Source organism: Meles meles, chromosome 9 (genome assembly GCF_922984935.1).
Source record: "Meles meles chromosome 9, mMelMel3.1 paternal haplotype, whole genome shotgun sequence".
Taxonomy (NCBI): domain Eukaryota; kingdom Metazoa; phylum Chordata; class Mammalia; order Carnivora; family Mustelidae; genus Meles; species Meles meles.
Window position 1 is genome coordinate 15175185 of NC_060074.1, and position 25774 is coordinate 15200958.

The 25774-nt window shown below is 36.8% G+C and overlaps 1 protein-coding gene across 36 annotated transcripts in view; it reads left to right on the forward strand.

The window, feature by feature from the left end:
* The window catches only part of ABI2 (abl interactor 2), a 117493-nt gene that overhangs the window by 67088 nt on the left and 24631 nt on the right, over positions 1-25774 (forward strand). For 4 of the 36 annotated variants that reach the window (XM_046018409.1, XM_046018413.1, XM_046018420.1 and 1 more), the window contains 6 exons: positions 10040-10216; positions 11666-11683; positions 18799-18896; positions 21943-22089; positions 22853-22977; positions 23984-24166. In XM_046018409.1, the coding sequence (XP_045874365.1) occupies positions 10040-10216; positions 11666-11683; positions 18799-18896; positions 21943-22089; positions 22853-22977; positions 23984-24166 (748 nt within the window). The remainder of the gene's footprint in view (positions 1-10039; positions 10217-11665; positions 11684-18798; positions 18897-21942; positions 22090-22852; positions 22978-23983; positions 24167-25774) is intronic. The other 32 variants (XM_046018416.1, XM_046018425.1, XM_046018434.1 and 29 more) reach the window with 13 other exon arrangements.

Here is a 25774-nt window from a genome sequence, read left to right on the forward strand (position 1 = left end):
CTGAGCCACCCAGATGCACCCACATATAAACTTCTGTAGACTGTATAATTTGCTGCTTGTTGTATTGCTGTGTCTCTCTTAAAGTAAAAAACAAACAAAACCCCAAAAGAATTGATGAAGTTTTTGTTTTTGTTTTGTTTTTTTGAATTGATGAGTTTTAATGAATGAGATGTACATTTTATTTTGAAGAGACCGCTTGGAGGAAACAATGATGATGAAATAGATGAACTTAGTTTTCTATAGGAGGAATGTTGACAAATTGCTAATCTGATAGAGAATTTTGAAGTTTACACTTGAAAGTCTTAAAATTTTTGCATGTTTGAAGTCTTAGCAAAGGACCTAAAAAAGAAGAAAAGTGCGAATACAGAAGAAAAGTTAATATATTAGAGTTTCTAAAGAGGATGAACAGCTTGTTATTAGTTTGTAAGAGAAAGTGATTGTGAAAAGAGGAGTGATTGTGAAGGTAGTAGAGTAAACAAATGACAGTGAAAGATAATCATCTATTTTTTAAAGTAATCTCCATATGCAGTGTGTGGCATGATCCAACTCATGACCCTGAGGTCAAGAGTCAGATGCTCTACTGGCTGAGCCAACCAGGCTCCCCAATAATCATCTGTTTTTTGATAATTCTGTACCCCTTTGGTAGAGAAAGTAGCAGTCTTGAGGAGAAAGGTGAGTAGTCTACCTTAAGTTGTAATTATTATGTATTCATTAATGAGAACATTTTATTTTTGAGTAGCACATAAATCTGCATATAATTAGTAGGTCTAATTAGTATGGTCTTTTAAAATATTTTAATGGAATAAATGAAAAATGGGAAAGATAAGTGGATAGAGATTTAGAAGATCAGAAATAACAGGGGCCTGAGTCAGAGCCCTGAATATGTTGAATCTTCTTTTTTACAATTATTTATTTATTTATATATATTTTTATTTGTTTTGAATCATCTTCATTTGGAGTTGAACAGTCCCTGGATGGGTGAGATTATCTGCAGCTGTCCCACACCTGTTAAGTCTATGCAAAATAGTATGTTGAGTGGGAGTTTGAATAAGAGAAATGGGGTGATGGAGGCTATATCTAAGAAATCAGTAAATTTTTAAAAATTACAAATTTTTTATTATTTGCTTTAAGGATTGAAATATCTTTCAGCTATGTTTTATGTATAGGTAGAGTCCTTTGTTTTAAAAGTTAAATGAGGGGCACCTGGGTGCCTCAGTGGGCTAAGCCTCTGCCTTCTGCTCAGGTCATGATCTCGGGGTCTTGGGATCGAGCCCCATGTCTGGCTCTCTGCTTAGCGGGGAGCCTGCTTCCCCCTCTTTCTCTGCCTGCCTCTCTGCCTACTTGTGATCTCTCTCTCTCGGTCAAATAAATAAATAAAATCTTTTTTAAAAAGTCAAATGAATTTATTTATTTAGTTAGTTTTTTAAAGATTTTATTTATTTATTTGTCAGACAGACATCACAAGCAGTCAGAGGGGCAGGCAGAGAGAGAGAAACGGAAGCAGGCTCCCTGCTGAGCAGAGAGCCCGACACGGGGCTCGATCCCAGGACTCTGGGATCATGACCTGAGCCGGAGGCAGAGGCTTTAACCCACTGAGCTACCCAGGCGCCCCAAAAAAGTCAAATGAATTTAAACTGAAAAATTATTTTATAGTATGAGAAAACATTTTCTGTTTACAAAGCAAATACTTAGTAAATACTCTAAGTACAAGGATTGGCAAGCTTTTTCTGTGAAGTGCCAGATAGTCAATATTTTAGGTTTTGTGGGCCAAATATGTAGTATCAGTCTCATATTCTTTCTGTGTGTGTGTGTGTGTGTGTGTGTGTGTGTGTTTTTTGAAGATTCTATTTATTTATTTGACAGAGACCTCGAGAGTGGGAACACAAGGAGGGGGAATGGGAGAGGGAGAAGCAGGCCTCCTGCCAAGCAGGGAGCCTGATGTGGGGCTCGATCCCAGGACCCTGGGATCATGACCTGAGCCGAAGGCAGCTGCTTAACAACTGTACCACCCAGGCGCCCTGTGTGTATGTTTTTAAACAACTATTTAAAAATGTAAAAAACTATTTTTAGCTGATGATATAAAAGCAGTCAGGGCAGATTTGGCATGTAAGCTGTAGCTTGCAAGCCCTTGTTCTAAAATACTTTTTTCCCCCAAATGTTTGATACTTACATTTTTTATTATTCTTAAGCTTTATTAAAAATATTATGTTTTTAGAGGGAGCCAGGAAATTCTTACAATATCTTGAGACTAGATTTTTTTTTTCAATTTGAGCAAAAATGTTAGGTTTTGAGAATTTGGAGAGACGATTTGGAGAAGCAAAGAAAGAGAGGTTCAGTCAGGTCAAAGACAAGATGACATGTTTATTAGATTGGTTGTGGTATATCAAGAGTTATTCTGTAAGGGTTGTCTTGGTAGGCTGGTTAACAACTAGGAGATAACAGATCTCTGAGGTATTTGATTTCTCTCCTTATTAGTATTTAGTATCTTTTTCCTAGGTCCTGGGTAAGAACCTTCTCACCTTTTTTTTAAGATTTTATTTATTTATTTGACAGAGAGAAATCACAAGAGAGGCAGGCAGAGAGAGAGGAAGGGAAACAGGCTCTCCGCTCGGACTCGATCCCAGGACCCTGAGATAATGACCTGAGCTGAAGGCAGTGGCTTAACCCACTGAGCCACCCAGGCGCCTAGAACCTTCTCACTTTTTAGCCTCCTGTGCTCTAGCTCTTTTCTCCATAGGTTTGGGAATGGGGAGGGTCAGGGATCGAGGTTTTGCTTTGGTTCTTCTGCTGACTTGCCTGACATATGACCAACTTGAACTTCAGTTTTCTCATCTGTAAAATGGTAGGACTGATTAGATGATTTCTGAGCTATCTTCTATTTTGAATCTTTTTTCTTTTGAGATTCTCACAAATGAATTTTTGTTTTTTTTCTTTCTATTCTGCCGACTTTGCTGTGTACCTCAATCTGTGCCCCACTGACCTCAACCTTCTATTACTCTGATGTAACAATTATTTCCTAAATTATTCTGAATTAGTAATCCGAGGATGGGAATTCCATTGACTCTACCAATTATGTATCCTGAACATGTGTTAGGAACATACATAGTTGTGTTGTTTTCAACAAAACAGAGTAATAACTCCTTCTCTAAATATCAAACAGGATAGAATACAGCTATTTAGTGTCAGATTTTTTTTTGTAGTAAATGGATAGTGTAGCATTAAGTAGTGTATTAACTTACACCACACTCACCTTCAGAAGTATTAGGATAGGTTCTTGATGTGGATTACCTTAGGTATTTTAAGGATGGCAACTTTATTATTTTTATTATTATTATTTTAATTTTTAAGTTCTCTTACACCCATTGTGGGGGTCGCACTTACAACCCTGAGATCATGCTCCACTGAGTGAGCCAGCCAGCTGCCTCAAGAATGGCAGATTTTTCTTAAAGATTTATTTTTTTACTTTAATTTTTATTATTTTTATTTTTTTAAAAGATTTTATTTATTTGACAGACAGAGATCACAAGTAGGCAGAGAGAGAGAGAGAAGGGGAAGCAGGCTCCCCACTGAGAGAGCCCAGTGTGGGGCTCGATCCTAGGATCCTGGGATCAGGGCCTGAGCTGAAGGCAGACACTTAACTGACTGAGCCACCCAGGCACCCCCAAAATTCAATTTTAAATTAAGGAAATTGTACTAAAGTTTATCAATATGTAATTATGCATAAAAAATATGATTTATACAGTTCTTAAATTAACTTTTTTTTTTTAAAGATTTTTATTTATTTGACAAACAAAGATCACAAGTAGGCAGAGAGGCAGGCAGAGAGAGAGGAGGAAGCAGGCTCCCCGCTGAGCAGAGAGCCTGATGCAGGGCTCGATCCCAGGACCCTGGAATCATGACCTGGGCCGAAGGCAGAGGCTTTAACCCACTGAGCCACCCAGGCGCCCCTTAAATTAACTTCTTATGTATAGTTTATATCGTTTTATTAAAAAATGAATAACTGAAAATTACCATTTAGTAGTAGCTAATTTGTTTTATGGGACATGAATAATTTAAAGCATATTTGTCATTTAAATAATTAAATACTTATTTGAAACAGTAACTTACTAATAAAAAATGGAAACATTTGAGAACACTCAACTTAGTTGAGTTCAGCCGCTGCAGCTGTTTGCAGATGTTTTCCGACACTGATGGTCTGTGGTCTGAGGCACTTGCAGTACAGTCTCCTCTTGATTATCTGTGTTCATGGGACACAACAGTGCTTAGATAATCCTAAAACAAAGTACTCAATAGAGTACCTTCTGGATATCTGTTGTGGCCTGTATGTGTTTGGATCCATGAAGGAGATGTGAGAATGGGTCTCAGGCTTACAAGGGAGTTGGGAGCCAGTATGACTATCTCAAGGTGATAAGAGGTGTTTTCGAGGCCTTGGGTTTAGCACCACAGAGCTGAGATGTCATGAGGAGGCCCACAGCATGTGAAATCAGACTCTGCAGTTGCGATGAGAAGGATAGAGACACACATTGATAAGGATCTTTCAGTAAGAATAGTCCACACAGTTACAGTGATATTACTTGGTGTGTTTTTGGTTAACAGGTAGCAGAAAACAGTAGTGTTTATTAGAAGTGTACTTGCAGTAGTTTTGGTCATCTTTGTGTGTTAACACATATTTTACTTGCCACAGGTAAGAGCTGTTACTGAGATCTCTACTAAGTAAGAATAAATTTATTGTCATTAACTAGTTATTTCAGAAATCCAGGACAAATTTGGAATACTTTTTCTTACTATTAAAATTCTTCCTAAATATCAATGTTGAACTAGTTCTTCCAAAATTTAAATTTAATGCATTCTAGTTTTGTAATGTCAAAGAATATTATGAAGGCAAATGCAGTGGTGATTAGTGAAAGTTATGAATTTGATTTAGGAAAAACAGAGAAGCCGTATTTTTAATTAAAAATATCATAGCTTTACAAAAATTCTTTTAAAACTTACAGTCGGCTGTGAGTTGATGAGTGCTGAAGCTGGATGGTAGGTATATATATAGAGAGGAGTGTTCATTCTGTTACTCTAATTTGAATATGATTTTCCCCAAGAGAAAGCTTTGAAAAATTTGAAGCAGGTGATTGCTGAAAATTTCAGAATGTTATGGACCAAACTTTCTCCACGTTCCTTATGGATTAGATTTATTGTTCTCTGTTATTCAGACTCCAAATAAAACCATAGCTATTTTCTGAATATATATTTGATTTTGTTCACAAGAACTTCTACAGTTCAGCCTAGTGTGGTAGTAAGATGGCAAGAATACAAATTATGCTCTTTGGTTATCTTAACCATTTGTTACTTTTATTATGTAGGTGTTTTTAAAAAGCGAATGAAACCGAATATCTGTACGTAGCCAGACACTAGAGACATTAATCTTTTTTTTTAATTAATTTATTTTTTCAGCAAAACAGTATTCATTGTTTTTACACAACACCCAGTGCTCCATGCAATACGTGCCCTCCCTATTACCCACCACCTGGTTCCCCAAACTTCCACCCCCCACCCCGCCCCTTCATAACCCTCTGGTTGTTTTTCAGAGTCCATAGTCTTTCATGGTTCATCTCCCCTTCCAATTTCCCTCAATTCCCTCTCCTCTCCATCTCCCAATGTCCTCCAGAGACATTAATCTCTTAAGTCAACTCTTGTAACAAGTTTGGAAACAATTGATATTTGAGAGGGCTGGTTCTCGAGTAGGGAGTTTTACCCCCACGGGGACATTTGGGACAGTTTCGGTTCTCACAGCTTGGTTCTGGGGAGTGCCGCAGGTCTGCTGGGATGCTTGTTCACATCACCCAATACTCGGGACAGCCTCCCACGACAACAAAATTATCAAACTGTTAAGAGTGTCGCTGTTGAGAAACCCTGCTCTCACTTTCTAAGATGTAGGAATTACTGTAGAGTAGACAGCTAGGAATATTATATAACCAAACTAAATTCTTTTGATTTTCCATGGATATGTATGCTGTCAAGAATTATGTTTTAAACATGCCTTCGGTTTTTACTTAGAATTAATATAAGAAGCAACATTTTGCTCTTCAAAATTCCTCCAACCAATTCTTTTTAAAGTTTAGTGCTGGGAAAATTATCTTTCTTGATGAAGGGATGTGTTTTCTTGAAACTCATTGTTTGCACTTTGCCTTCCCTCCCAGGAAGCTGGAAGAGCCCAGATTAGGCTTACAGTTCTGAGATCTTTTCCTTTGCTATATTGGTTTTTGTTTTATCCTTAGTGTAGTGATCTGTGGGTTTGGGCTGTGTGTTTGTGTGTGTATAAAGTGAACACAGAAGTAGTATGTAAGTGCCTTTAGGCCCCAGGCATGGTCAGATGTTTTCAGTGCTTTTTTTTTTAAAAAAGTCTCAGTTTTTTCAAACAGTTAAAAAATATGTGCTTAGAAACTCATTTTAGACGCGAAGACACCTCCAGATTTAAAGTGAGGGGATGGAAAACAATTTACCATGCTAATGGGCATCAGAAGAGAGCTGGGGTGGCAATCCTTATATCAGATCAATTAGATTTTAAGCCAAAGACTATAATAAGAGATGAGGAAGGACACTATATCCTACTCAAAGGGTCTGTCCAACAAGAAGATCTAACAATTTTAAATATCTATGCCCCTAACGTGGGAGCAGCCAACTATATCAACCAATTAATAACAAAATCAAAGAAACACATCAATAATAATACAATAATAGTAGGGGACTTTAACACTCCCCTCACTGAAATGGACAGATCATCCAAGCAAAAGATCAACAAGGAAATAAAGGCCTTAAATGACACACTGGACCAGATGGACATCACAGATATATTCAGAACATTTCATCCCAAAGCAACAGAATACACATTCTTCTCTAGGGCACATGGAACCTTCTCCAGAATAGATCACATCCTGGGTCACAAATCAGGTCTCAACCGGTATCAAAAGATTGGGATCATTCCCTGCATCTTTTCAGACCACAGTGCTCTGAAGCTAGAACTCAATCACAAGAGGAAATCTGGAAAGAACCCAAATACATTGGGAGGGAGACAAACCATAAATGACTCTTAATCTCACAAAACAAACTGGGGGTTGCTGGGGGGAGGTGGGATTGGGAGAGGGGGAGGGGGCTATGGACATTGGGGAGGGGAGGCGAACCATAAGAGACTATGGACTCTGAAAAACAACCTGAGGGTTTGAAGGGTCAGGGGTGGGAGGTTGGGGGAACAGGTGGTGGGTAATAGGGAGGGCACGTTTTGCATGGAGCACTGGGTGTTGTGCAAAAACAATGAATACTGTTATGCTGAAAAAAATAAAATGGGAAAAAAAATAACATTTGAATTTGAACATTAAAAAAAAACAAAACTGTCAAAACTTAAATGAAGACACCATGTATATATACCAACTCTTGAAAAATACTAGTCTGAATCAGTGTGGTAAATCCTGTGAATATTCTGGACATGTGTATACATATATATATATGTGTATTTATAAGTACAATGCTTCAATCTAGCCTATCCTATGCTACTAATTTGTGCTTGGATTATTAATAGCCTAGTGTTTTCTCATGTCATAGCTGAGTTTTTTAAAAATGATTTTATTTTGCACTTTGGTTATTTCCAATTATATTGGAAATAATTGGTTATTTACAATTATTTGGGTTTTTGTATCCATCTACTCCTTTCTTTTTTTTCCTTCCTTTTTCCTTCCTTCCTTCCTTCCTTCCTTTTGTTTCTTTCTTTCTGTTTTATTTCTGCATGTCCACAGAATTATTTGTCTTATTTTTGCTAGCCTAAATATAATAATTTCAATTTAATTTAAAAAAAAATATGTACTTAGTATAAAATGTAATTGTGTATTAATGCAGATATGGAAAGTCGCTTTCCCATTTTTATTCTCCGGAAACTTGTTAATATTTTCACCACAAAACTTGAAGGTTCAATTTGCAGTAAACTTAGAATTCTACTCTGGACAGTTGGGTTTGCATTCTTATGGATTTTTTTTTTTTTAAGATTTTATTTATTTATTTGTCAGAGAGAGAGAGCACAGGCGGGGGAATGGCCGGCAAAGGAAAAAGTAGACTCTCCACTGAGCAGGGACTCCGATGTGGGACTCCACCCCAGGACCTTGGGATCATGACCTGAGACTAAGGCAGACACTTAATCTCCTGAGCCACTCAGGTGCCCCACTTTCAAATGTCTTTTTCTTTTTTTTTTCTTTCTTTTTTTTTTTTTTTTTTAAGATTTTATTTATTTGAGAGAGCACAGAGGGAGAGTGAAAGGGAGAAGCAGACTCTCCACCCAGCAGAGAGCCCAGAGTGGGACTCCATCCCAGGATCCTGAGATCATGACCTGAGCCAAAGGCAGATGCTTAACCTCCCGAGCCACCCAGGCACCCCCGTTTTCAGATCTCCTAAAGTGATAGTTAATACTGTCATAATGGTTATCATCTTTTCATTTCTATGTTATTACCAGGTTCTATTTTAGGAGATGGGAAAGTGAAGTAGGGCCAGGTAGGAAGTAATGTCTGTTAATTGCTGCTTGAGCCAGGAGTGGTGTGAGAGATAGGAACAATTTTAGTGAGGTTTTTTCCAACTTTTTTGACTGCAACGCACGGTAAAAAATATATTTTACATTGCATCCAATACACAATTTCTGTATATATTCTGTGTATCTGTATTTCTATATCTATCTATATATATATATTTAGTTATATACATAAATGTTTCAGGAAAAAATAATATGTGTACATACAGTCTAGTATTTCTGTTTTTTTTTTTTAATTTAAAATCATTGCTCTTCACATTCCACTAAATTACAACCTGCTGTTTGAAAAATGCTGTTTAAGAGTATTAGTTATCCAAATAACATGGAGGACATGGGGAGATGGAGAGGAGAGGGAGTTGAGGGAAACTGGAAGGGGAGATGAACCATGAGAGACTATGGACTCTGAAAAACAACCAGAGGGTTATGAAGGGGCGGCCGGGGGGTGGGGGGGGGGGGTGGGAGATTGAGGAACCAGGTGGTGGGTAATAGGGAGGGCACGTACTGCATGGAGCACTGGGTGTGATGCCAAAACAATGAACACTGTTATGCTGTAAATAAACAAATAAAAATAAATATAAAAAAAAATTAAAAAAAAAGTATTAGTTATCTGTGTTTGTGCAGAAAGTCACCATCTATTAGCAAATAGAAGACTAAGTAAAAAAACACATTTATCCTATGTGAACATTTAATAATAGGATGAATTAATGAAATGTTTTATAAATATTTGTCATGATAAAATCTAAGCAAACTTATGTGTTTTGTTTTGGTAAAAAAATGTCTGTTAACATTGTATGTATATTTTAAGCCTCTCTCTCTTTTTTTGGTAAATAAAAAAGCATTTGAACACCAATGGAAATTATACTAATAGGTCATTTTAAAATGTAACCAAATTAATACTTGGGTCTTTCTTTATCATTATGTTAGTTTAAATATTAGTGGAGTTTGGGGAAAAGTTAGCATGCTTTAACCCAAGGGTTGGCACACTTTTTCTGTGAAGGCCAGCTAATAAATATTTTAGGCTCTGCAGACCATGCAGTCTTCGTTTTAACTTCTCATCTCTGCCTTACTGTGAAAATATGTATGCAAGTAGAATAGCTATGGACCAATAAAATTTTATTTATGAGAACAGAAATTTGAATTCTGTATAATTTTCATGTTATGACATTAACTTTGACTTTTAAAAACCACTAAAACATGTAAACATTACTCCTGGGTTGTTAAAACCAAACAAAACAAAAACTTCAGGTTGTAAAAAAACAGGTTGTGGGCCAGATTGGGTCTGCCAGCCATGATCTGCAACCCTTGCTTTAGCGTAAGAATGGAGAAAGCCAGTAGGTCCAAAAAGGACAAAATTACAAAATTTAGCAGTGGAGTTTAAGTATATGAATAATGATGTTAAATCTCTGAGCATTTATATTTTTATTTTTGTGAGTAATAGAGCTATACATTTTTGTGTTGTGTTTATATTATGTTTTGCAGACTGTTGATATTCATAAAGAGAAAGTTGCAAGAAGAGAGATCGGTATTTTGACTACTAATAAAAACACTTCAAGGACACATAAAATTATTGCTCCAGCCAATCTTGAACGACCAGTTCGTTATATTAGAAAACCTATTGACTATACAATTCTAGATGATATTGGACATGGAGTAAAGGTAAGTATAATTTTTGTCAACCTTTTAAAAACAATAGTCCATAATGGAACTAACTCTTTAGAAAATTAAGCTTTTGTCTTTTCTTTCTTAGAAGCCCAAGTTTTGGCCCAGTTGTGGTTCTGAAGATTCCTTACTACTATAACTATTTTATCCTTCTTGCTGCTTCTTAGTGCTGTGTTTTCAAGTTTTAAATAGTCATCTTTAAGTAAATTGCATATACTTAATCGGTTATGAGACTACCTCATATAGATCGGGCAAATAAGTATGGCATAATTTTTCTAATCTTTTAATGATTTAATAATACTAATTAAACATTTCTTCAGCATGTTTTAAAAGTACCTTATCTCAAACATTTATCAGCAAAGCTTTGGCATTAGTGTTCAGAAGGAACATGTATAAACAACCATGTACTTTGAATCTTTCTAAAATAATTTTACCTAAGTATTTTGGGTGAGAATAGTGTAGATGAAAGTAACATGTGAATTAATATTTCCACTGCTTTTGAATATGCAGCCATTATATATATTGGCTATTTTTAAAAATGTTTTGGAGTGTCTGCTCTATAGTGCCACAATCAAAGCTGAGGTGCATATAAATTTCATTTAAATTGGTATTTATACTTAAGTAACTATTTGGAGCTTCCACTAAGTATTAAGTTACTTAAAGCTTTCATCTTAATCAGTGATTTGAAAGGCATTGACTTATCAAATGTGACTTTGAATACATATTTACATTCGTGTGACTGTATGGTTTATACAGTTGATTTATGTCTACATAAGCAAATTGAAACTGAAAAAATACCCTACTGTTATGGCTAGAAATTGGTTAAATGTAAATTTGATGTAGATCTAGGTGAAAGAAAACATACAATGTAAATTTTAAAAAGTATTTTTCTTAGAATTTTGATATAAACATTATTTGGAGTTTGATATTTAATTTTATAAAATATTTAAAATTTTATAATTTGTGATTTATTCAAGGCTAGTAACTGCTGATAGAAAACTTTAGGGTAATGCCAGAATCTGATCACAATAGGCACTTAGAAGGTAAAGCATCGTATTTGTGCTTGTCCACTTCCATAATAAACACATGATTTCCTTCCTACTCCAGTTCTTACTTACTTCAAGTAAAATGTTATTCTTTTGGGACTCTGTACTCTTTTTTATTATTGGACTTTTCAGTGTTTAGGGGTCACTAATTTGAAGAACTCTTTAATAAAGTTTTTGAATAAAACAATGTCATATAATTTCATCAGAAAACCCTCCTGTTCATGACACATTCTGCTTTGACCACTCTTTCTATGATCTACTGAAACATTATTTTTTAATGCTGAATGCTTAACTTGTTTTTTCTTTGTTTTTTTCCTTTCTCTTCACATCCTGAAGTTCCAACTAACCTTTCAATGCTTTTTTTCCTTACCTCTTTTATTTGCTCCATTTATGCATTAAGTGGTTGCTTAGATTTAAGGTAAGAGATTCCAGGGCTGGATTTCCATTCTTTGTTCTTATGTAGAATATTACATACGGGGAGTGAAGAGATATTTGGCACTTGGCCTTCTAAAATCAACAAATCCTCTTAATTTTTAAAAATTTTTGTCATGCAGCTTTGTGGTGTGTCTTCATGTTCTGTGAGGGCAGATTTTTTTTGTCTGTTTTGTTCACCACCCGGTCTTGTGTGCCTAAAACAGTACCTGATGCAGACATTAGGTGCTCAGTAAATATTTTTGAATAAATGCTTATATTGCAATGTTAATATATTTTGTGAGACTAAAATCTGTTACCCTATCATAAAATGTCATTGTAAGCAAAATTAGGCGGACTTCTGTAAACGTAGAATCTATGTTACGGATTGGAGGGCCAACCAATGTGCTTCATTTAACCCTCCCCCTGTGTAATAGCCTTTTTATTCTATAAATGGTGTGCTTTACTATACACCTTGTGGCCAGTATGTCGTTATCTCTTGACTCTTAGTCAATGTAAAGAAATTGAGAAGTGGAAAATATTCAGTATTATGGGTTTTTTTTTAAGTTGCAGTATCATGTATTTTGCAAGAAGCAAAATTAGTTTCTCTTTTTCAAATTGCTATATAAGATATATATTTCAATACAAACTCACTTTAAGAGTTTTACTAGCTGAGTTTTAATTATATCAAAACATCAAAAGGTCATGAGTGTTTAACAAAATACACATTAAGAATTATAAATATTTATTTTAGTAACACTTTACGGTTTGTTTGTTTATTCACATTTTAGTATTTTGGAGAATTAATGGTAAAAAACATTTAAGTGTATTCAAGAAGCATTTAAATAGAATGTTACTAAAACTATTTTCATCGAACTTAGCATGTATTTCCTTTTTGTTCTTATTTTCTTAGCTAAACTTTATAACTTCTTTTCAAATACATTTTCTTTCAAAACCCTGTTATTTGCCTTGTCTTCAGTATAGAAAGTGATAACAAGATGATAACTGGATCTGAATCATTAGCTACTAATACCAACCATGACCACAGACATTTGAACAGATCCTGGTAGAGAGATGAGACTGGAGGAGTCAAGCAAATAAACTTCTTGTGTTACTGAGTAGAATTTGGGTCCAAGCCCTTAGTCTTGGTGAGTGGGGCATGTGGAATTTGTGAGGATACTCCTTCTGTGTTATATACAAAGAACTGACCCAAAGCAGTGCGTGACTACCTTAGCTCTTTTCCTGTAAATATTGTATTTAAATTTTAGCTATTGATGTGCTCTTTTCCAAAGTGATAAAAGTGCACAGAAAGATTACCTGAAGGAAAAACACAGAAATGGACCAGTTCTTTCCCCCTCTAAGTTTAGACCAGCTTGCTTATCCTACTCTGCCATGCTCATGTCCTCCAAACCCAACTACGAGTCCTTCTTGACCTTCCTGGGTTCAGAATCTGTTCCATGTGGGAGATAGATCAAAATGAGTAGGAAATGAGAGAAGCCCCTGGACAGGAAGGCAGTATCACGCTTGTATCCTTCATGTGTTTGCTGTTCGTACCAACCATAAGGCTTCACTCCTGAGTACTGTGGCTTTATGTAGGTGCTCCTGCAATATGGGTAGAGTTGCCTGGTGAAAAGAGTACCCTGAATTCATTCTAGAAGCTAGGATGCACCCGTGTTCTGTCTTTTCTTTCTCTCTGCTTTGTGAATGTCTGTCTTCTCTGTTAATTTGTAGCAAGCACATGGTTAATAACTTTAGGTGAACCAAAACAAAGCAGAGTGAAAAAGATGTTCAGTATATAACAAATCATTTCTCTTTTTATTCTGGTATTAAAAAATGGAGTGGTTTTGGAAGGGTGATTAATGGAGTAATTTAATACATTAAGGTAGAAAATAGAATTAAAGAGAAAATGTTATAGTTGGAAGGGGCTGCAGTGGTTCAGTGGTTTAAGTGGTTTCCAACTGATCTTGGGGACCTGTGGATTATATCAAGTGCCCTAAAGGTCCCCTGATGTTTGTTGATAGAATTATCTGCTACTTTGATTTCCTCAGTTCCTCATGAACTCTGTGTTTGCTCTTGTTGCTGTCAGACTTTTGATCCTTTTCAGACAGACTCTAAACAAAGATCACACTTTTAGGCCAGACACATGGGATTTGACTCAGAAGAATTCTCCATACTAAAAGCTGAATTTTTTAACATATAGCATGTTCTCCGCAGTCAACTAAAGAAAAAAATAACATAAATTTCAGATGGAAAGGACCACGAACCACCGTGAGAACACGCTATGGTCAAACTCCTGATTACAGCTTTGATTTCCCTCAAAGGATCTCCTAGTCCTTTTCTTTTTTTCTTTCTTTCTTTTTTTTTAATAAGTTGAACTTATTTATTTGACAGACAGAGATCACAAGTAGACCGAGAGGCAGGCAGAGAGAGGAGGAAGCAGACTCCCTGCAGAGCAGAGAGCCCGATGTGGGGCTCGATCCCAGGACCCTGAGATCATGACCTGAGCCGAAGGCAGAGGCCTCAGCCCACTGAGCCACCCAGGTGCCCCTCTCCTAGTCCTTTTCTTGCTAGCCCTGGGAATTGAAGTAGGAACATGTATCTACTCTGAGGAGAGGGATAGAGATCTATAGGAAGACAAAAAATTATGTATTGGGTGAGACTGTGGGGAATAATATTGGACAGTGAATGAAGGGCCCAGAAGTGCTTGACCACAGCTTCTGCCCATCCTCACTATTCCACATCCAGATACAGCTATCCATAGTACTCCTCTTCTCTCTGTATATTTATTTACTTATGTATTTATTTAAAGATTTTATTTATTTGACAGAGAGAGAGATCACAAGTAGGCAGAGAGGCAGGCGGGTGGGGGGGGGGGAAGGGGAAGCAGGCTCCCTGCTAAGCAGAGAGCCCGATGTGGGGCTCGATCCCAGGACCCTGAGATCATGACCTGAGTTGAAAACGGAGGCTTAACCCACTGAGCCACCCAGGCACCCCCTCTTGTATATTTAAAACCTGCTCTTTTTTTTTTAAAACAGTCCAGCTTAGACTTTTCTCTGAACCTTTCTATAGTTTTTCCTTCTCATATTGATATTTCTTTTTAAGAGATTTCTGTATAATTTATAGACATTCCTTTTTGTTTAAAACATAGCTGTCATATTTTATTCTTTTTTTTTTCCATTTTATTTATTTTCTCAGCGTAACAGTATTCATTGTTTTTGCACAACACTGTCATATTTTATTCTAAAGTACTTTAAATTCCTTAAAAGCAGAGGCATCATTTTATGGGCCTTTGTGTCCCATTCCACCTCCCCCCGCCCCCAGCTCCAAATGTCCCCCTTAGTTTTCATATTCCTTACGCTTGTACCTAGTAATCTGGTAGGTGATAAGTGGTTGATAAATGAGGGATACACTCCAGATATCATTTTAGAATGAGTCTGCCACTATTCTATCACAGCAGGACATATGTTGGGGGAGAGTTCTTCATAGCAGAAGTGATGTCCTTGTGAACTAGAGATACTGGCGAGCCCGCTTTATAAAAACACTGAAGTTCCCAGGGTACCGGAGAGCACTGAGGTTTATAGAGAACATTATATTATGATGTATCAAGGTTCAAGGAGATATTGAATGTCCCAAAAAGGCATAGAGCAGGAAAGGTAGGAGCATTATAGAAAAAATATTAAGGCATGAGAATGGGCCTGATGCTTGGTGCTAGTCGTAGAGCTCTCCAAAGCCTGGGAAAGAGGACCATTCTTTGAACGTCAAGGACTTTTCTACCTCCAGTTTTATCTGCGTTCCTTAGTCACAGTCCAGTTGCAAAGTATTTGAGCCTCATCACTTAAATGAAATATTTCTTCTGCTTTGAGGGTTTGGTTTTTTTGTTTTTTGGTTTTTTTTTTTTTTTTTTGGTAGGGAAATAAGGGGGATGTTTCCTACTCTTCCTCCTTATACTTAATACCTGCTGTACTTCGCTTTCAATGACTTTCCCCTTTAAGGCATTAAAAAATACCCACGTAATTGAGTGATTTGTTGAAGTCAGCCACCAGACTACATTCTGATTGCCAAATAAAACTTGAAAAGTATAATGAGCAATCCCACTCATGCTTCAGGATCACTGACTATATGTTTATATGCCAAGTGGTAGTTCTGTTATGTTTACAATTTGCTTTAAAGTTTCATGTGGAATTGCTTTTATAAAGTGGGGGCAGTTTTGCTGTGCTTTCTTTGTCCCGAGTTGAGGGTGTGTTGTTCTCTTTCTCTGTCTCTGTCTTTTAATCTCTCTCCCTGGAGGTCCCCTTCACCATACACACAATTTAGTCTGTGTTTTGCTGCTTGTGAGATATTGTCTCCCCACAAACTTCCCTCAAAATAGCGTTTAGAACCGTGATCGCTCTCCAGTAAATTTTTTTATCAAATGATTTTATATTTGAAATATACTTTCTTTAATTATAATACAGAGCCCACCTGTGATAAATTAAGTTTTATCTGGCAGTTATTCCTGTTCTTTCCCCTTTTCCTTAAATTAGATGGCAGTATTTATATTTCTTTAAAGATTTCTTTCTTTCTTTATTTGAGAGAGCACAAGTGCGAGTGGGAACAGAGGGAAAGGGACGGGTGCGGGGAGAGAAGTGGACTCCCCACCGAGCGCAGAGTCCCACAAGCCCACAACCCTGAGATGTCGTGACCTGAGCTGAAATCAAGAGTGGGTGCTCAACTGACTGTGCCACCTGGGTGCCCCCGGTATTTATATTCTGCATAGCAGAGTCATGGTTTTACTTAGCATGGAAGCATTTTCCACAAAGGAAGACCACCTTGAAGAAATATTGAAAAATTCTTTTAGCTTTATGTAAGAGTACAGTATCCGTGACATATAAAATTGCAGTTTTTTTGGACATTCGGCAGGGCCTTTTTTTGTTTCTTCAGTGATTTAAGTTACGTATCCAGACCCCATTAACCAAGCAGATACAATCATTTGATGATCCTACAGATCATAAAATGTGTCAAGTTTCGTTTATGGAACTGTCCATCAGATTTTAATTTATTATAGAATGTTTATTTTATATTTTTTAATTGATTAGAAGATACTGCAATTTAAATAAAAACACTTTAGATACCAAAACCTTGAATCAAAGTTGGAAAACTGTTTTCAAGTATTTTAGCTATTCCATGTATAGAATAAAATTCTCTTTTACTTTTTCTGTCCCTGCTCCTTTTCCTTCCCGTTTCTAGCAAATTGATGTAGTTTAGTGTGGCTCACCTACTTCTCCCTCGTCACTTAAAGTAACTTTGGGTTTTATGTTGTTTAAGGTTGAGCTTAAAGGACTTTGGTTATACTATAAAAAATCTTCTGGTATCATAAATGGAGATTACAGTTTGAAAAGCTACTGGTTTTTTTGTCATATTACTCCTAAAATTTTCCCCAAATGTGGACTGATTTCTTTGCAAAAATTTTCTGGCATTTTCATTTTAAGATATGATTAGCATACCCTCTGTTATTAATGAGGGGAAGAACAAGGATAAGTTAATCTTTATTCTTACTTAATAACCGGTTTGTTTTGTATTTGTTTAAAAGTAACAAAAGGATTATAGATGAATGTTTCACATTAAAAATACTGACATCTCAAAGGTATCATTTGTCATTAAAGATTATTTTAACATCACACACAACTTGTTCACTGGGCTATTCATTTGAAGAGTTTGTTTCTTGATACATTATTTCTTGTCTATTGAGATAACAACTAGTCTTGAGTTTTACAAATTGCATTTAAGCCAGAATTAATTTTGACAGCCTCAGTACTCAGTATACAATTATGAGTTTTAAAATTTATATTTTGAAATACAATTATAAATGTATCCTGATTTCAGTGGTATAATGTCTTACAGTTTCATTTTATTTTTTTTTCCCATTTTATTTATTTTTTCAGCGTAACAGTATTCATTCTTTTTGCACAACACCCAGTGCTCCATGCAAAACGTGCCCTCCCCATTACCCACCACCTGTTCCCCCAACCTCCCACTTGAATACTCCAGATATATTCTTATTAGAAAAGGTTTTTTTTTTTTTTTAAGTATTTGGCAATCCAGAATATTAGGGGCTTCAAATAGGGTCAGGTATGAACCTATCTGTTGAACATTTACTCTGACCCATTGGTAATTTCAAACAGTTTGAGACTGTATTTGTGAATGACTTCTCTTACCGCTTTAAGACATGCAGATTTCTAGAGCTTTGGGTGTAAGTGCTGATCTACTTCTTTGTGGCATCAGTTTTTCCCTCAACAAACATGAGTTTTTCCCAGATGACACTAGTCTCCTACCCTTGCATTTTCAGTTAGATATAGAATAGTGAGGAGTCATGGCCCAGCTCTGACTTAGGACTCTGTTACATCTTTCCCAGAATCTTTATTTTGGGTCTGAGTGGGTCTAATTCCCAGTGGAACTAGGGTCTTGTCTGTGACCCCTGTATTGCTTATAATTGAATGGGATACCTCAGCCCTGACTTTCTAGTTCTGAGGATTAGGAGCGTGCCTTAACTTTGGGCAGTTTTCAGGTGGGTGATTCCTTCATAAGAGAACCAATTAAAGAAATCTGAATTGTAAGGCTGATCCACTATTTTAAAAACTGGAAATTTTTTCATACCTTTTCCATATCATACCTTTTAATTATTTTATATTCTCTAGTTACAAGGGATCAAAACTGTAGTGCATATTTTATTGGGAAACATATTTTTTTAATAATATACTTGCTATCTTAAAAGAGTTATTTAAAGGCATTGTTTTTGAGTTTCTCTTTATTAAAACTAAAGTTTTTATAGTTATCCTATTGAATTTCAATTAAATATAGTATCGAGTAATCTAACCAGTGATCTGTTGGTGTGATGGCTAATGGCAAATACAGTCTTTGCATATAAGTTTACAATCATTTGAAAATCTCATGTTAGGAAGAGTCCTTTGAGTACAACTGTAGAATAATAGTAGAGTAGAAATTGCATATGAAATGCATGGCCTCTAATTTTTTTTTCCTCTTTAAACCTTACCCTCCTTTGTTAAATAGCATAACGTTATTTCCCACAAGTGACACTTTGTTTCACTACCTACAAGTTTTGATTGTTCCTCAAAATTTTTTTAGGTGAGTACCCAGAATATGAAGATGGGTGGGCTGCCGCGTACGACACCTCCAACTCAGAAACCCCCCAGTCCCCCCATGTCAGGGAAGGGAACACTTGGGTAAGTATGTAACTAAATAATAATTGAAAACCATTTCATGTAGTGTTGTTGAAAACCATACACTACATATATTTAAACTGTTTTTTAATATTTGAAACAAGAACATTTTCTTCCTAACATTAACTTTTGTGTGTGTAAGTTTCCCTTTTTCTGGGAAACATGTTTATACTTTAAAAAGATTTTGTTTAAAAGTTATTTTTCTACTGAATTTTGAATTTGAGGTAAAATCCTAGCCCAAGTTCATGGTTTATTATAAATTGCATTCTGATTTCTGGAAAATTTTAGAGTTGTTTCATATTACATTTGACATAAGAATAATTAGACTATTCTTGTGAAGAACACTGTGAGGATTTACAAAATTCTGAATATCTTGTGTTGTTATGAGAATATCAAGCTTAATCTAGTCCCGCAGAAGCGAGCTCTGGATTTAACTTCTGGCAGAAATGGCCAATTAATGTAAAAGCTTCTAACATTTTTCTTCTGTAGCATCATAGTGTAAAAATCGGATTTATTGGCGCGCATGGCTGGCTCCATCAGAAGAGCATGTAGCTCTTGATCTCAGGGTTGGGATTTCCAGCCCCACAATGGGTATAGTGATTACTTGAATAAATCAGTCTTAAAAAAATTTTATCATGGAGATTTGTGATCAGATGGACACAATATATGCCAGAAGCCAGATGAGTAAGACTGTGGGCCAGCTCTGCTCTTGCTCGTCTGTCTTGCGTAGTCAGCCTCTTTGCAATTCAGTTTTTTCATCTGTAAAAGGGGGTAATATTTGTCCTCTCTCAGCTTTTCAGAGTCATTGTGCCACAAATTGGATTTTTAAAAAATGTATAAGACAAAGACAAAATGCTTTGACAACCATTGGCTTTATGATATATTCTTAAAATTTTTTTAATTGGAAATGTTGTTTTTGGCCCCCTCACCAAAAAAAAAGAAAGAAAAAAAAGAGAAAGAAAATGACAAAAAACCTAATTAAGCACCGTGGGTCAGGACAGTACAAAGATGAGTTAAAATGTAAAGGAGGATAATTCTGGAAGAGGAGTTACAGTTAGGACAGTGGGACATAAAGGAATAAAAATGAATTCCAGCTAGAAATAAGATCATTTTATTTGGGATCAGCAAAACAAATTCTACTTAGATTAGAAAGAAAATTAGTAGATCAGATAAGATTTAAACTTTAGGGTAGCATGTTGATGAGATGATAGGGTGTAATTGTGCAGAGGCAAGAGTAGAGAGATGAAGAGGAAGTATTTATTTTCCTATGGAATGTCTACATTTTTATCATTTGTAGTGCCTAATAGCTTTTGTTAGGTGTTTTTTTTTTTTTCTTTTTCAGATTTTGTTAGGTTTTAAGTCAAGATTGTTCGCAGGGTAACCCACTGTCATCTCTAGTAAAATAAAACTTTGTGTTGCTCTCAAATTTTGAAGATTTATTCATATACCAGAATTTGTTTTCCCTGTGTATTAGCAAGGGTTCTGCAGGATCTTGGAGACCAGAGTTGCTGAACACCACAAGCCAGTTGATAGTCACAACCTGGCGTTTTTGCATAGTCTTTGCCTAGCCATCATACTTTGTTCTTTTGCCCCGAATTTTTTACTTTGTTTTTTATCATTGCCTTCACTGTTTTGTTCTCAGTCAGGAAAAGTTTTTTTCTTCCATTGAAACAGAACATTTTTATTGTATGGGAAAATTGTCTAGAAATCAGATGTTTGGAAATAATCAGTTTCCTGTCTTAGGTTTTGTTTTTTTTTTAATATTTAATTATAATTTCAGAGATGCCTAAACTTTTTAGTATTTTAAATCCAAGCTCCTGACATTCCTTTTTTCTTCCTTGGACCCAGTATCTCATTTATTGCCCTTTACTTATATTTAATTATTAATGTATACATGTAATTATGGAGGATTTTGAGGAGTGAACAGGGTGAGTGCAAAGTGATCAGTGAACCATAATGAATCAAAATCAATGAACCATGACTTGAGTAGTACAGGAGAGCGGTATTTAAAGGAACCCTGGGACTTTGCGGGGAGTGAATTATTGAGAATTTTACGAGCGAGCAACATCATTTCAGGAAAAGAAAGCTTTTTAATTTTCACATCTTGAGATTCCAGTTTTTATTCTTTTAGAAACCAGAATCTTACCCGCAAAATGCCGTTTCATGTCAGTTGAGTATTTTTCATTGTCATAAAGAGTTCAGGAACTTAGTGATGAGAACTAACTTAGTAATCACTAATGTGCCATGGTGCATCCTATTTCCGATCAGACTGCCTTGCTTACTTTCCTCATTCTCTTCCTTTTAAAGGAAATTTTGAGAAGAAGGGAATGTTTTCATAAAATCCAGGCCTTTTTGTGCTTTACAGTCCAAATAAGGTAGAAAGACTTAGATGGTCTTTTCTTTTTCTCTCCTTTTAAAATGTTGAGCTCTGAGGAAGGTAGGAGGTAACGGAGAGCAAGGTGAAAAGAGAAGGAGATGAGATGAACTTGGTGTGTTTCTGTGTATGGATATAGTTCAGTTTCTGTGTATTTACTACATAGAAAGGGAAGTAGCTTGTTATAGTTGTTATTGGTCTTCAGTGCGGGGGTTGTGGAGCCCAATTCTGGATTGATTTATCCGATCTTTGAGTATCTTTGGTTAGGGAGAGAGGGGTGAGGAAGATAATTAGTGCATTCATGCAGTGCAGTTGGGAAACTTTGACATGGTACTAAAATAATTTGAACTCTTCCCCCCGCCTCCCCCCCCAAAAAAAAGGGAGAAGAGAGTTTGGGAAGCACTGACTTACTTGGTGGGAGAATCTTTGTGCTCTCCGAGAATGAGCGAACAAAATTGCATCAGTACAGGGAAATGAGGTTTGGGACTGAAGAACAGCAATAGTCATCAGAACCCTCATGGCAGAGAAGTGATGCTCGAGACTGAAATCGGTAGCGGGGTTATGTTAAAACATTTTCCTGTCTCTGAATACAAATTGTATTTCACTACTGGCAATTCTGAATTTATTGTGCCGAAATTTGCTAATCACAGAATACATACGCTCTTCTTTTTGTAGGCGGCACTCCCCCTATCGCACACTGGAGCCAGTGCGTCCTCCAGTGGTACCAAATGATTACGTACCTAGCCCAACCCGTAATATGGCTCCCTCGCAGCAGAGCCCTGTGAGGACAGCTTCTGTGAATCAAAGAAATCGAACTTACAGGTATTTTCTCTACCTCAGTGCAAATGTGATGGTCCCAGCACCATAATTTGTGTAGACTACTTCCGTTAAATCTCTCTCATCTTCCAAGCACTAAGTTCTTTTCCTCACTCTACTCCCCCAAACCTCATCTGAATCCACCTCTCTCTCCTCATGTTCTGATGCAGCTTTGAGGTCAGGAAATGGAAAAAAAACAAAAACAAAAAACCAAAACAACAACAACAAGAACCAGAAAAAAACCAGACATCTTAAAATATAAACTTCTCTACAAAATTAATAGTTACAGTTGGCCTGAAAAAAAAAGTTATGGACCAGACGTGGGAAATTGCAAGTTGTTTTTTGGTGGAACTTTACAGATGAAAAACTATACCTGACAAAACCGTAATCCAGGATGGCACATCAAGATGTCATTACAAATAGAATCAACCGGGTTAGGAAAGCGGTGTTTTTATTATAAAACAATTTTCTTCGGAGAGTAAAGCTAATACGATGTTCGTGTGTTGAGCCCTATCACTTACCTCTTGTATTTCTACAGAAGCCTTCCTTCTTTCTCAATTTCCGTTTCTGTCATAGATGCTTATTAAAAGGCGGTCAGAACAAGTTTCTTGAACTCAGTGTTTTTCCTGTTTGGCTCGAATTAATACACGAAGTGGAGGGTTTTTGAATCATCTTGATTTAGCTGTGTTCATCTCAGAAACTTTGGGGACGTGCTGGTGGCATCTTAGTGTGTATGAATGCTCATGTTCGGTGGCTCTCCTTTCTCCAGCAGCAGTGGGAGCAGTGGAGGAAGCCACCCGAGCAGTCGGAGCAGCAGTCGGGAGAACAGCGGCAGCGGGAGCGTGGGCGTGCCCATCGCTGTTCCCACTCCCTCTCCTCCCAGTGTCTTTCCAGGTAACACACGAATGGTGCCTCGTCTTTGTCTTTTTTGAATTTGAATTCACTTTCTGGTTTAATTACAATGGGTTTTCTTCAGAATCTGGATTTTTTTCCCCTTTAGGACTCCATAAATGTTGGGAAAGCTTTAAGCATTTGTTATTTTTAACAAGCGATTTCTGAGTTCATGCTCTCAGACTTCTCTGTTACTTGGTTTTGTGTCTTTGGTGCAGTGGCTCAGTTGGTGCTTTGAGGTTTCAGGTACCCCCTGGGTCCCTGGTCCCTTATATGTTTGGTGCCAGCTGGGTGTTACGACATTGCACGTGCTTGGACACAGTGTGCGAATCACGTTGGTAACAACGGAGTGGACAAATAGAAAAGTTTTGGGAGTTAAATTTACTGCACTTTGGAACTTAATACTCTTTGAAATGCTACCCTTTTTTTTCCCCGAAACATAAAAATGTCCTTGTTTAATGTGAAGACATTAGAGCTAAACTTTAGGTTTAAAAGCATGACACGGAAGACCTAGGGATAGAATTTTTTTGTATTTAACTTACTTACCCTGATACCAAATAGATAATATCTTTTTAAAAATGATGAAAAGATTTGTGTTTTTCTAAAATTTTTTTTTAACTTAATAAGATGTTTTTGTCTGGAATATGTCAAAATGGAATACTGTTTCCTAATGTATTATGTTTAGTTTTATATACTGTTTACAAAATACTATGCTAAAAATTATAAAGGGAACATCTTTCTTCCAGAGTAGTAGGTTTCAGGTAGAATAGAATGCTGTTTTTAATGAATTAAAAAATCTGTACATTACCCTGAGCATTTTGAATTATCTGCTGCAAACCTAATGATCCTTTAATATAAGCTTCATTCTTTTTTTTTTTTTACCATTCCCTTCTATTCTTGGGTTAGTATTAAGCACTGAATATTTAACGTTAGCTTCTCTAATGCCTTTTCTAATCCTGCCTACTGGGTCTGCCTCATTAATGCTGCCTCTCACTCCTCTTTCCCTCAGCCCCTGCCGGCTCTGCTGGTCCTCCTCCCCTTCCCGCCACTTCTGCACCCGCCCCTGCCCCTCTTGTTCCTGCTACTGTCCCTTCCTCCACCGCCCCAGAGGCTGCTGCTGGGGGGGGCCAGACCCTTGCTGATGGCTTCACTTCTCCAACTCCCCCTGTTGTTTCTTCCACTCCCCCGACAGGTGAGTATGGCTTGTTCCTGGGCAGGCGCATCCAGGCATCCGGCTCTTCTTCCTGGAACTCCAGCTTTATGACTTTTGTTTGTGCTGTGTGTGTGTGTGTGTGTGTGTGTGTGTGTGTGTAAACTCTGAAGATTAATGGACTGACTAGAAAAATGGCATGTGACCAAAGAGTAGAATTTCCTGAGGAAATCAGGGTAAAGTTCACATACATTTTTCATGCGTAGAGTAACACAAATACACATTTTTTTAATTACTTGAATTTTATTTACTGGAGATTTGTGAATTTAGTATGGAGTGATCTTTGAGAAGTTGTGAGAAGTACTGTTACAGATTAAGTCTTTAAGTAGAGAAAAGTCTATGGAAATAATTCTAAGATATAATTTTATAGGAAACATTTGATGTAATAGTTGGGAAGTCTCTGTAAGTCTATCAGACAGCACTGGAAACACATAGACAATGGACTTTTTAAGAATTTCAGGTTTACATAAGTGTTACTTAAGGTTGAATGGTGTTTTAGTGTTTTAAAACTGCAACCTAAAATCTTTTTTTTTTGTAAAGATTTTATTTATTTATTTGACAAAGACAGCGAGAAAGGGAACACAAACGGGGGAGTGGGAGAGGGAGAAGCAGGCTTCCCACCGAGCAGGGAGCCCGATGTGGGGCTCGATCCTAGGACACTGGGATCATGACCTGAGCTGAAGGCAGACACTTAACAACTGAGCCACCCAGCTGCCCCCTAGAATCTGTCTCGATGGGGAAGGGGAAAAAGGTTCAGTTGCTACAAAATATATTTGCAGTGTTAATAGTGATGCTGATTAGCAAACAAATTCTTTTATCTATTATAAAAATGTATGTGTTTGGACACATACACATCATCTTAGCTTGTTAAATACTTCATAGATTATATATTTAGCTCTGCAGCTATAACCAGATGTTTAAATGTGTTAAAAGACAGTTTTAGCTAAAACGGATTTTGGATGGTGTCTCATGGGATAGCTTCTGTAATAGAACTTTGTAAGAAAAGCTCTCCATGTAAATGTAAGCGTGGGCTAGTCTTTGATCTACGCACATCTCTGTTGGGCCCGACCGTCCAGTTAAATGTGGGAATTCTGTTAGCTCTGGCACCGGCGGAGTAAAAATTACAGCCTGAAGTTGGTTGTAGGCCCAGAGGGAGCAAGTCACTTCCACCCAGGAGTCAACATTTTAGTCATAAAGTCAGAATTTAATACGCACTGCTTCATAGTCTGCACTGAATAAACATTTGTTAGAGGAGTGGGTAAGTGTAGTTTTTCTTAACAAAAAGCAAGGTGTAAATGCCTTAATAATTTATATCAGTATAATCTCTTTTATACAGTCTTCAACTTACCAAGTACCTTTTTCTTTTCTTCTTAAGGTATAATTTACATACAGTAAAATTCACCCTTTTTCACGTGTACGTTTGTGACAAATGTATACAGTGGTGTAACTGCAGCCCACCAGCTTGAAGAAAATCTAGACAATCTAAACAGGAGATGCGTACATGTATTAGTACTCTAAGAGCATATAAACTTAAACACAGCTGTAGAATAGTCCGATCACCTGCAGATTTCCTCTGTTCTTTGTAGTCCG